Raw genomic sequence first — 13506 nt, 5'->3', positions numbered from 1 at the left:
ATTCTGCACAGTTTGTCTGCTTGACTAACCTTGGTACCACGTCCCCCCTCCATCCAAACTGATTCTAAAGACATAAGAGGTGGTGTTTCATTTCAGCCCTATCGCCGCGATCATCCACAGGTAGGTAGAAAAACTATACATAATAACCAAAACTAAAAATCAATAACAAGTCAATCAAACAATACAATCCCCCCATTTTTGTGTGAAGATATATAGAATGGGTATAAAATCCCCCCCCCAAATTCCATGATGCAGGCGCGTCATGAAACCCCCCTGTGGGCACCCCTGCACTGGCCATTGTTGAGAATAAAAAGAAATTGGCAGCAGAAAGCGTTTTGCTTTACGGCCGTTATACGGCACAGCTTTCGTTGCTTTCATCCCGCACCCTTCACCACCTAGTCTGGCCCCACCCACAAGCTTTTCACTCTGCACGTTGCTACTCCAGACATTCCAGAAAAGTTGTATAGTATGCCTCTGTGGCCACCACAATAGACCAAAGTGAATGAGAAAATGTAGTATTTATAAGTATTACATTCCTTACAACCATGCAAAGTTTCATTGAAAATTGGCTGATACTTTGCGTTAGAAATAATGATAATGATGTGTAAGAGCAGCAGTGTTGCTAGCTTATAGAAAAAATCCAAAATTTCACTTATGATATCATCCATATGAACAAATTTGCAGGCAAGTATGACAAAAACACTCCTTGAGAATATGTAATCCTCAGGCCCATTTTTCCCTGGACCTACATTGTTAAAGTGTTGTTTTGTTCTCAATATTGCATGTAAAACTGAAATGTCAGTATAAAGTGTTGGCTGAAGAGTTATAGCCAATTTTATAATATCTATTCCATAATTTTGAAAAGTAAAACAAATACATTTTCAATTCTAGCTTGTTAATAATAGTGAAAATGGAAGTAGGCAGTGGCGTAAATAACAACCCTCCAACCCCCATGGTGCAAAGGGGGTGGGAGTGCAATAAGAATGATAAATTAAGAAAGTTTTCCTTTTGGAGTTAAGATATATTTTAAAATATTTTTTTGCCCCTAGAAACAGAAACAGAAAATGTTAATTACTAGAAAAGTATAAAGTGAACTATCAGATTAGACGAAATACTTCATTTGCAAGTAGTTTAAATCATGTGGTCATTACAAGAGGTGCAACAAGTGAAATTTTGACTTTGTGAATCCCAATATTGGTTTGTATTTACAGCTTCAATTTTTATCATCCAAACCAAGTAAAACACAACTACCTTTCTGGAAAGACGGGTGATATTTCACCTCTGATTATTATTACACTAGCACTATGCCAGACAGAGAATAGAGAGATTTGGTTTATGTTATTCATCTTTATTAGATGCTATTTATTGTGAATCATGCAGGTTGTTTCCTGATAGGTTTGAATGGTGTAATGGTAAAATTAATGATTTGTAAAAATAAACAAAACAAAAAATAAATTCTTATTAAAGTTAATATCAAAAATAATCAAACAATAAAAGAACAGGAAATATGCCGAACTCACATCTTGAATGCATTTTGTATGACATAGAGCCTGCAAAAATCATAAATATGTTCTAATAATGTTGCAACAAAGTATGGATAACAAGTGTGAAACCATTAAAAGAACTTTAGATGTATTAATAACATTATCTACTTGTAATTTGGCTCTGCTGGGACATTGAGAAATTGTGACAAATGTACAAAGTACTTCTGCAATATTTTCTCAACATCATAGATTTGTAAGCGAGGTATGACTTCTTAAAACTCGTGTAAAGTTTGTCTGTTGTCTTAACCTTTCATGCCAGTTTTTGCGTGGTATACATTCACATTTGAATGTACCTAATACAGATAAACGTAGGTGTGTATTAATATTTAAAAAAAGAGAGCTTTTTTAAATGAATGCAACTGAAGGTATAGAGGGGGAGGGGGTGCAGAATGTGTTAGTTACGCTCCTGCAAGTAGGTAATGTCTAATGAATAGAATATGTAAAATGTTAAAAATGTATATGATTGTCAGAGAAGTATTTCCTGAGTTTAATGTAACTGAGCATAGATTCCATATGGCCCCTGTGTCCTTCAACCAATAATTTCACAACTTTAACCAACAAGAGAAATATGCTTGAAAAACTTCAAATTAGGAAAAGGCCATTATCATGCCCCTTGGGCCAGATGAAAAATATACCAAGATACACTGTACACAGCCTGTGTAAGTTGTGTTCATCTCAGTTCCAAGTCAGCAAGGTTCTGCCCCTGTGCAGCTGAGTTACCTAACAAATGACGAGGTTCGTTTTAGTTACCTGACATTACCCAAACACAACTTAACACCATTAACAGAATCTAGCATCCATATTATTTCTAATTACAATACGTAAACCTTTACAATGATCCAGGCCAAGGGTTGACACATACAGAGTGCCTGAAAATCTTCACCTGTACTTGAATTTCCAAGTACAGTTCATTAAAAATAAATAGCAAGTACAGCATGTGCTTCGTTGTGTTTTCTGCATCATCTGAATTGGAATAGCCGGTCTCCATAGTGTAGTAGTTAGCACATCATGCTACGATGCTAGGAGTCCTCGGTTTGAATCCTGGTCTGGGCATGAATGTCAGTGTCCATTCATCATATCATAACTTATCCCCATCCTCATAAATTAGCCAAAAGTGGCATAAAAGCAAAATGTAATGAAGCAAATCAATCAACCAATTAAATCAAATTCAAAAACATACCATTATAAAATGTTGCACTGTTGGTAGTCAAATTTTGAAATCTGCAGTGATAGCATATTATAATGTGCTGCATAGTTAGTCATAATGTTACTGGTAGAGCCTTCTTTAGGAAGTCCACTCTTTCACAAGAATTAATTATTTTTAAACCAGTTTTGTATTAATTGATACATCAAATATTCTCCCTAGTTTCTCCTTGAGCCTAAATCTATGTATGCTATGCTTATGTTTTATGATTTTCTCTCTTCATTTTCAAGTGGGTTGGCATAATATGCACCTCTAACAAATTTCAAATTAAAGCTCATTAAAAGAAGAAGAGAATGACTCCAATTCGAGCTCTCTTGGTCAAATGATTTTTGATCTACAACTGTTTAGAGATTTCAAAATGGCATCAAATTTTGCGATTTTTGACAGTCAATAACTCAAAAACTATGAGCCCAAAAAATCTTAAATTTGGCAGTTTTTGTCCTCTTGATAGGTACTATGAATAAACAAAGAATCTTAAAAATCTGAATCCTAAAGGTTCAAAAATATTTTTTTATTGGTTGATTTGACATGGAATGACCCTTATGTAGTAAACAGATATGCATCATGCTCTTTGATATAAAGTAGGTTGAGGCTACACTTTATTGAACTACCCACGTACAAATCCAAATTGATGGGTAATTTTTATAATAGCTATTTACAGGATACACATTCAGAAGATAGTACTGAATTTGAACCCAAATCTAGAAGATTGGAAGTATTACTTCCTTCTAGCAATTTTTATATTCTTTAAGTTTGGTTGGAAGATTTAGAATGGTGTCTCATATCAGAGTTTAATTTGAGATAGTTTGATTTTCCATTATTCTGTGAAATCAGAAGGTGCAAATAATATTGAAGTAGACAAGGTGAATTTATTTAAAACTGGTTGATTTAAATAACGATTTAAATCTGATGATTTTTAAAAAAAATCACTTCAAATAATTTGTAGTAATGTACATAAGGATTTTGTAGATATCGGAATCACTTTTCGTCATTTCCTACCTCTGGCTGGGTCATCATAGAAGTCAAGCCTCTCCATTTTTTCCCGGTCTTCCACAACTCCTCTCTTTCCACGGTTTTCCAATGTTATCCTATTCTTCTAACTCTGCTCTTTCCACTGACATCTTTGTCTCATCCTTGGCCTTATTCCCACTCCTTGTACATGGTAAGCTCCTATTGGTAGTATTTCTGCATCTTACCTGTGCCTCATCTATCTTGTCCTGAAGCTTCACCTCACCCACTGTCTGTGGGATCTCCTCATTCAATCCCTTCTAGTCTTCCCCAAATTCCTTAAAAATTTCCTCTCCACTGGCTGCATCTTTCTTATGTGTCTCTGTTACTTCCCTTATTATTTTCTCTAATATTTTCTCATATACCTTTGCTAAGTTGCACTAAGTGTTATTCCTCTGTAGTTTATACATTCCTTTCTGTCACCCTTCTTGAATATGAGATCTATTAGTCCCTTTGTCCAATCTCTTGGCATTTCTCTCTCTTGCCACACCGCTTTCAACACTATCCAGCCACTGCACACCAATCACTCCTGCTCCTAGTATCATTTCCACTGGCGCTTCATCTACTCTAGGTCCTCTACCTCTCTTCAGAGCTTCCTCCACTTCTTTCCATGTGAGATTCACTTTTTCCTTCACTTCATTTTCATTTCCTTTTTTCACATTCAGCCATTTCTCGAAATGATATCTCCACATTCTCCTTATTTCTTCATCCTCTTCTACAATTTTTCCCTTTTATCCCTTACCTCCCCTTTCTCTTTTTTTTCTCTCACTAATCCATATGATACTTTCTTGTTCCCATCTGCATCTTCTTGTAGCACTTTGGCCCATTCTTCCATCCACTTTCTTCTTTCCTCCTTTACTACTGTTCTTGCCTCTTTCTTCTTTTCCGCGTTCTCTTTTTATGTATTTTGTGATCTAACTTTAAACCATTTTCTAAATGCATCATTTTTGTTTTCCACTGCCTCTAGTTCTTTCATTCCACCATGGTGTTTCTTTCTTCTTTCATTTCTTCTTTCATTTCTTGCTTGTCCTACCACATACCTTTTCAGCTGCCTCTACTAATTCTGGTTTAAATCTTATGCATTCTGTTTCTACCCCTTTGGGTTCATCTCTTGGCACTTTTGTTCACAATATTTCTTGATATTTCTCTTTTATCATGTTATCCTTCAATTTCCACACTCTTATCCGTGTCTCTTGTTCCTCCCTTCTATTTTCTTTTTTCCATCTCCTCACATCTCCTACTAGTAGTAATCATTTAATGGTGTTTATTAGGCTCTAAGAAAGGAAAAGAATGGAAACAAAATATATGTACTGATGATGGGAAGCTCATAGAAAAGTAAATGTAAATGCACTTACATTTCTCTTGATTTAAATTTCAATAATTTTTTGTGCAAAAATAGCAAACATTTTGTGTAGAAAAATATACAATATACTAATTATGTTAAACTGGATATAGTGTCATTATCATTAAATTGTAAATAAACATGGCAGGTGATATTTTTCAAACTATCATTAAAAAAAATGCCAAATTCAGCTACAAAGACTATAAATATATCTTAAGTTACAATTATAGAGTACATTCAGGATGTTTTACTTTCATTGGAAGAATATTTACTGAAATTATTATAGTATCATTAACAAACTTAACAAATATTTCCATAGTAGGTTCATATATACAGTATCAGAAACAGAAAAAATGTGTATTTACATATAATTTTTTATTGCCTTAATCAAACTGTTCAAACAGGGCCATGTACTAGATAAAGCCTTGCTATATAAAAAACATATATTTTAATGTATGGTGCCACAAGCCATGCAATTAATTTCAAATGGGGTTTTAAAAAAAAGGATTAAAAAAACAACATATTTTTATATAAAAATAATGATTTTTATTCACCCTGGAAGTAGATGATAAACAGTGAAAGCAATCCATGAATGTTATGCATAATTCTAAAATCCTCAGCTTGATTGCCAGTTGACATCTTCTCTTTCAAAAGTGTGTGTGTTATTGAAATTTGTCTTCACTTTCAACACCATCTGAAGTTTGTGTGTAAAATGTCTTTTCAGATTTCAAGTGCCTCACCCTCATCATCACAGATGGAGTCTGTCGCTTTGCCCTCACTGCTGAATGTAGATCTTGACGTCATGGCGTGTTCAATAAAGAGTGAGTCCCAAGATATTCCTCTTCGTGAAGAGTCAAATGAAAACACTTGGCAGCCATCATTATCATCAGTTAATAAATCTGAACCAAAAGAGGAACAAATGAAAGTCGATGAACCAGGGAATGTTGCTGGTAGCTACTTTCACGTATATTTGCACTCTAATGCTGGAATGAGTGAATTTTTGCCAGAGGATTGTAAGGATTTGTATACGAGTGACGATATTGCACATTATGGTGCTGTTGCATTCAAAAGTAATGAGAGTGACAAAGTTAAAGTACATTCTGAAGATGTGAAGAGTGAATTCCTAGTTGAAGATGACTGTCTAACTGCAGAGACAGAAAGGTGAGTGCATGGAGTATTTTCAAATGAATACCATGATACTTTCATCAAGGGTAGAAAAATACAGGGCACCCAGTTGCCATAGTGTCTGAAAATTTTCACCAGTCACTTAGATTTTCAAATTCAGTTCTAAAAGAAATATATATTTTTACAATATCTTGAGTTCTTATGAAAAATTCCATTACTTTTTTTTTAAATAACGAGTACAGTGTTCTTTTTTATTGTTTATATGTTATCTGTATCACATGTAAAATTAAATCAGAATAATAGCTTTCTTTCACTTATTAAACACTTTTTTTTTTCATTTTCTGATTCGCTGTGTATTTCTCACGATATTTGACCATTCCGGGACTTTTGGACCACCCAGTATATAAAAATGTGTAACATTATCTTAGATGGATTTATGGCTTTCTTCAACTGCATTTGAAAAGAAAAGCAGATCTTGAGAAAAAGGGGCTAGCACCTGAATTATTTTAAGGTTTTTCTACATCTGACATTCACCATTCTCACTGAAAAATTTGTTGAACTTGAATGTTTCATTAATTCATAACTACTTTCTATACATTGAACACAATGAAGTATGGATTCCAAGTCCCCCTCCCTCCCATCTTTAAAAACAAAATATGGATGCCTGGCAAAAAGTAGCATGATGCTGTTGATCATCCATACCCCTGCAAGAGTGAAACATTTTGTTTTGAATTTTCTTTTACATGTGTATTTTCTGTTGTTTTAGTTTTCAGATATGCATTATAACAAAGTAGTGAATGGTATTATGCGGTCATGTAATGTCTGGCAACTCCGTGTGATGTGGAATGCATGTGCTGGATTACTTATTATATGTTGTATTTTAGATTGTTGTTCTCACATCAGTGACCTTACTGTGGTATGAATTCTGGTGAAGGTGAATAACATGTGTTAAAGTGCTTGATTGCTGATACTTATTCTATGTTTGTTAAAAGTGTTAGATTTAATTCTGTTAGCATTAGTCTTACTGTGCACAAAGTGGACTTAAAACACCAAATCAATCAATCAATATTGAAATTTCCATGTATTTTTTGGTTTCATGTGTGGACATAAAAGGATATTTTGCTTAAAAGCAATGCGAGAATTCTCTGGAATGCAATGAATGGGCAAATGCTTGTCACATACTATATTTATTTGCAAGAAATTCACCCAACTCTTTCAGTTACACAAGGACATGTAGTTATTGCACGAATATGGATTATATGTTGAGAAATGTTCTGAAATATGGAAATAATATGTAAAAATACCTAAAATAAGTCAAATATGAGCCAGAACCTAATATGTGTTGGGACTGAACCTACAATTTAAAGTGGAATCCAAACCACAAGCCTCCACCAAGTATCGAACCCAGGACCCCTTGAATTCTAGGTGACAACACTACCACAGTGCCATCAGGGAGGCACCAACCATGCATAACACATCCCTATTGGATAATTGCTATGCACAGAGACCTTCATTCCAGAAAATTGTTAGAAGATTCAAAATTGGCAAACTGCAATTCTTACTTTTTTTTATCAAATAATATCTTATATAACAATCAACAGAAACTTATATTAAATTTACAACAAACTTTTAATTATTTTTGTAATCATCAGTTTCATGAAAAACATTTTCTTGTGAACAATTAATCAAGCAAGTGGCCAAAATCAATAATTCGGCATAATTTTGGGGTACTAATTTTCCTTTATGCGACAGTTTTATGGGTGTAAGGATACCAAAAAACATGATTGCCATCTCAAAGTGGGAACTAATAGAAATGGCGGCCAATCCAAAATGGCGGATGTTGACAAAGCGACTATCTCTGAAACCTATGGTCTGATTTCAATGATGTTTTTTTTTTACAAATGAAGGGTTAATATGTGTTCTATATTTAATGTTACCTCTGGTTTTTTGTTAGGAGCAACCATTAAGAAGTTATTCACAGATTAGTAAAACAAATTCGTATTTTTTACTGTTAATATTATATTAATCATTAATTATTTAATAATCTAGGCACCTGAGAAGAAAATGTTCTAAACAAACATTGTAGCGTAACCACTTATCTTTAACTTGACATATTACACTTGTTGGTTGTCACCTTAGAATTCATATAAATTCAATGAATTATGAAGAGTGTGCAGCAAATTCTTCTAGCAGGATATGTCCTTAGTCCTATTTAATTACACATATTGCAACTGGTGTTGACTATTGAATAGTATATTACTGTTATATACATGCAATAACATTTCCTAAAAATAACATTAGTAATTGTTTTTGTTAGTATTGTTATAATAATAACTGTTATTATTATTATCATGATTGTTTGTTGTTGTTATTGTACTAACTAGCCATCAATCTTGTTTCAATGTTAGCCGGACCCTAAGGCCGAGCGGTTAGCCCATCGCACTGCAACTCCTAGGGCCCCAGGTTCGAATCCCACTTGGGCTTGGTAGTTTGTGAATGTCTATTCATCAATTTCATCACTCATCCCCATCTTCGCAAATTAGCCAAGAGGCACAAAACACGAAGTAAAATAAACAAAAATCAATCAATCAATATTTAAATGTTACCGATGTACATGGAACAACATTATTGATTGCTTGAAATTAAAATTTTGCATGCGTCAGCACTTAGGCCATTTGCAACCATCACATTATACGGGGACAAGTCCTTACAATGTACAAAAAATCACCCTTGCATGTCTCTAAAATCTCCTTACCCAGGGTATCAATCGAGGCTGTATTGGGGCACTCAGCACACATATGCGCAAAACACAGGACAACATGCAACCATTCAAAGGTAGCCTCCTCCTCGCTGGCTTAATGTAATAGCGTTGCCTTGTAATCAAGGGGCCCTAGTTTCGATAACCTGTCTAGGCACATAGTGGTTTCAATCCCACTTTAAATTGTAGGTCCACTCCAAATTAGCCTATCTGTGCATAAAGTGAACTTAAAAACAAAAGCTGAAATCAAACAACCCTACAAAGGATTATGCTGGCCGTAGGTTCAGACATCAGATTGCAGTTTGCACATTCCAGTTGCCGAGGTGAAGTACGTGGAAATGAGGTTAACATTTGGGTGTGTACTCTATTATTAATTACAGTCAAAATGTTTTCTTTCAAGAAAGTACAAATCTGTAAAAACAGAAGACTGACCAGAGGAGTATATTACAAGGGTGTGGGAATACATCTACCAAAAGACATAGACAGTTTTGTGCAATGCTGCTGTGAGCAGACATATTGATAGAGATAAAAGATGCGTGATTTATCGGATGAAAATTTTCTTGGCATGTGTTGAGCCAATTTTACTAATATCAAGTCCTTAAGAAGACTAGGAGCAGATGCTTCATCCTATCACCTGTTTTCTTAAAGTCCTTGCTCATCGAAGCATGCTGAGAAATGCTTGAAATGGACACTCACAGACGAATATATAATTTATATCAAGATTTGTGTTTTGTGTAACAAAGTCTGCAAATATAAGAGAATATGAAGATTAAGGGAAGCACTTACTCAAGTTGCTGAGCTTAGAGTTGATAAGAAATTGCATGGGACTGCAATTGAGATAAGCGAGAAGAAATAATATCAATCAAATGAAGGGAGATCCTAGCTGCAGAAGTATGTTATCATAAATCTTATTACTTTTCCTATAACAAACTCAGACCAGGTAAGCCCGAAAATATTGGTGAATGTAGTGAAGCAAGAAAATCTGCTTTTAAAAAGCTATGGTATTTGATTTTATCCGAGAAGATATATCCTTTAATTCAAGGGTTGAACCTCAAAGTTACTTCCTTGCAAAACAAATTTAAGTACTTACAGGATTATGATGTTCAAATAAAAGAGTCTGCAAAGAAAAGTGTCTGTTATAGCATATACCAAGAATTTGGTTCCTCCTTAATTTATTTCAGTATTTACAGTAGGGTAGGTAATCTGACTTAGGATTTGCTACTTTTAAACCATCTGAGGATGTACATCATATTAGAAGCAGCTCTTGAACTGGAAAATATTAGCTGAGAGAATGTTTAGTCCCCGAGATATAGTCGCTGGCTAAAGGCTTAGAGAACGTGTTAGCTTCTAGCCTTCACCTTCGCTCACACCTATTATCTCGCGGTGATAGAGACGACACCGGAGATTGGTAGATCTTTAATAAAAATACCATTTTCTCGTTCCACACATTAAATTCTGGGAAGGATATTCAAAAGGATTGTATCCGGTAAGGCAATTACCACTCACTCACCTTGCTCAGCCGTAAGCTTCATCTTGTCAACTCCAGTTTGATACAATCCAAGTGTACACTTTATGGTTGACAGTCGATGGTTGCAATAAGATCAATGAGAAGGGTGAAACATTGCATCTCACTCTTCTATACTCGGAGGTGTATGACCTGCAATGCTCCTGCCAAGCTGAAGCACACGTATATTATGCTGAGAAAGTGTCTTGCATACATCACTCCTGCCCTATCGTCTACAGTAATAATGAGGTAGCTTGGGAGATGATTTGCGAAAATTTTGCTAGCATTGGGGATATACCATTCCCATGCACCTGCCTAACTTTAAGACTGGTTAGACAAGGACATTTTGGCTAAGGTAGAGGGGAACTCTATTCATGAAGCTGCTAACCACATTGATTGATTGCTTTATTTTACTTTGCTTCTTGTCCCACTTTTGGCTAATTTGTGAAGATGGGGATGAGTGATTGATGTTATGATGAATGGACACTCACAAACATCCCATGCCCAGGCCAGGATTTGAACCCAGGACCCCTGGGGCTGTAGCGTTATGTGCTAGCAACTCCGCTGCAAAACACACAAAGCCGAAGTCTGGCCTCCATCATCTCAAGAGGTTTACAAGTGGCCTCCTCGATGGCGCAGTGGTAGCATCATCACCTTGTAAGCAAGGGGTACTGGGTTCAGTACCCAGTGGAGGCACATAGTGGTTCGAATCCAACTTTAAATTGTAGGTCCAGTCCTGATTAGCCTTTCTGTGCATAAAGTGTACTTAAAACACCAAATCAATCAATCAAATGAAGAGATTTACATGACTCACGTAGTCATACTTCCTAGCAATATTGCCTGGAACCTTTTAGATAGTTGCAATTTAAATTAACTAGGCTAGAAATGTGACCACACTAAACTTTTAAGAAATAGATACAGCATTGTGTATGGAAAAATTGCTCAGATTTTTTTTCAAACTATATAATCTTGCATACACGAACTGATATTGCAATACTTCCCAGCTTTCTCTGGATAGATTTTTGTGTCAAGCATGTAGAAAAAATTCTTATGGCAATAATTCTATTGACACGACAGGAAGTGCCAGCCTCACTTGACATTTCCTCTGCATGGACTACATTTCCAGAGACATGAATAATTCTTCTTTGTCACATGAAACACATTTCTTGATGGATAATATTTATTCAATTGTGGGTGTTCTAATCAAGCATTTCTCAGCATGCTTTGATGAACAAAGACTTTAAGAAAACAAGTGGTAGGATGAAGCATCTGCTTCTAGTCTTCTTAAGGACTTAATATTAGTAAAATTTTCTCAACACATCTGTTAAATCTTGCACCTTTTTACTCAATCAAAATTTATTCTTGCGGCAGCATTGTACAAACTGTCTATGTCTTTTGGTGGAGGTACTTCCCCCACATGTAATATACTTCTCTGGCTCGTCTTCTGTTTACAGATTTTTACGTCCTTGAAAGAAAACATTTCGACTGTAATAAATACTAAACAATATGCACCTATGTTATGATGTTCTTGTGAGCACACCCAAATGTTAACCTCATTTCCACGTACTTTACTTCGGCAGCTGCAATCTTGCAGTCCAACGAGGCTCTGATGCCTGAACCTACAGCCAGAATAATCCTTTGTAGGGTTGTTTGATTTCAGTTTTTGTTTTTAAGTCCAATTTATGCACGGAGGCTAATCCAGAGTGGACCTACAGTTTAAAGTGGGATCAAAACCACTATATGCCTCCACAGGGCCCCTTGATTACAAGGCGATGCCATTACATTAAGCCAGTGAGGAGGCTACCTTTGTATACTTGCATGTCGTTCTGTGTTTTGCCCATATGTGTGCTGATTGCCCCAATACAGCCTCGATTGATACCCTGGGTAAGGATATTTTAGAGACATGCCTGGTGTTTTTTTGTTGTTCATTGTGAGGGCTTGACCCCGTATAATGTGATGGTTGCAAATGGCGTAAGTGCTGACGCATACAAAATTTTAATTTCAAGCAATCAATAATGTTGTTCCATGTACATCGGTAACATTTAGACAAAGTTCATGGCTAGTTAGTACAACAACAACAACAACATGTGATGATATTATTATTATTATAACAATACTAATAATAACAATTACTATTATTATTATTATTATTATTATTAAATGTTACTGCATGTATATAACAGTAATATACTATTCAGTAGTCAATATCAGTTACAATACGTGTAATTAAATTAGACTAAAGACACATCCTGCTAGAAGAATTTGCTGCACACTCTACATAATTCATTTGTTTTATATGAATTCTAAGGCCCGCTTTAGACAAAAGCATTTTTCTCAACATTTATGCCATGACCAAAAAGCTACCGTGTAAAGTGAGAAATGTTATGGCATGTTTCGAGGCATTTCTCAAGGAGAGAACCTGCTCTATTTCCATAACATAACCAATCAGAAGCGACCTCATTATCAAGAGTGCAAATGTAATGACGGTCACGTGAGATGTAAACAATGTTAAGCTTCAAGCTTTTGAACGACAATAACTATTCAACCGAGAGGAATATCGTTTCATATTAAATGATTTTAGGTAGCGAAAATTGGCACTGATTAAATACATACTTTACTACATTTACTGTACACTTATGAAAGAATATTTTAGCTTTTTCAATTGTAAACACCGTGCACTCAGCATTGACAGTGTAACTCGACGTGCCTTTCGTGCTTTATTTATTGTTTATTGTATTTGAAACAGCTAACCGAAATGTTCCATAAAATGCTTTCGTGTAAAGTACTATTTGTTATAAAAATTTTTGGAAACATTTACGTAGCATTTAGGAGAGATGATTGAACGAAATTGATGATGGGACTCTCACAAAGAACAATGATGCACATGATGGTACTCTATGGTGAGATCGAAGGATATGAATTAATACACTCTGCCACGGAACTGGCCATATTTTATTTATCTTGAGCACCTTGTTTTTTTTACTGAAAAATTCATAGCAAACCTTATTATAAAACTCTGTA

General features: G+C 35.2%; 1 protein-coding gene across 1 annotated transcript in view; it reads left to right on the top strand.

Annotated features, from left to right (window-relative positions):
* The window catches only part of LOC145981300 (uncharacterized), a 30610-nt gene that overhangs the window by 10953 nt on the left and 6151 nt on the right, over nucleotides 1-13506 (top strand). The window contains exon 2 of the mRNA XM_083114490.1: nucleotides 5823-6259. Coding sequence (XP_082970616.1) covers nucleotides 5853-6259 — 407 coding nt within the window. The 5' untranslated portion in view covers nucleotides 5823-5852. The remainder of the gene's footprint in view (nucleotides 1-5822; nucleotides 6260-13506) is intronic.

The sequence above is a fragment of the Lepisma saccharinum genome, chromosome 29 (assembly GCF_977018435.1).
Source record: "Lepisma saccharinum chromosome 29, izLepSacc3.1, whole genome shotgun sequence".
NCBI classification, from domain to species: domain Eukaryota; kingdom Metazoa; phylum Arthropoda; class Insecta; order Zygentoma; family Lepismatidae; genus Lepisma; species Lepisma saccharinum.
Note: the sequence above shows the minus strand (reverse complement) of the source record. Positions and strands in the feature narration are given on the sequence as shown.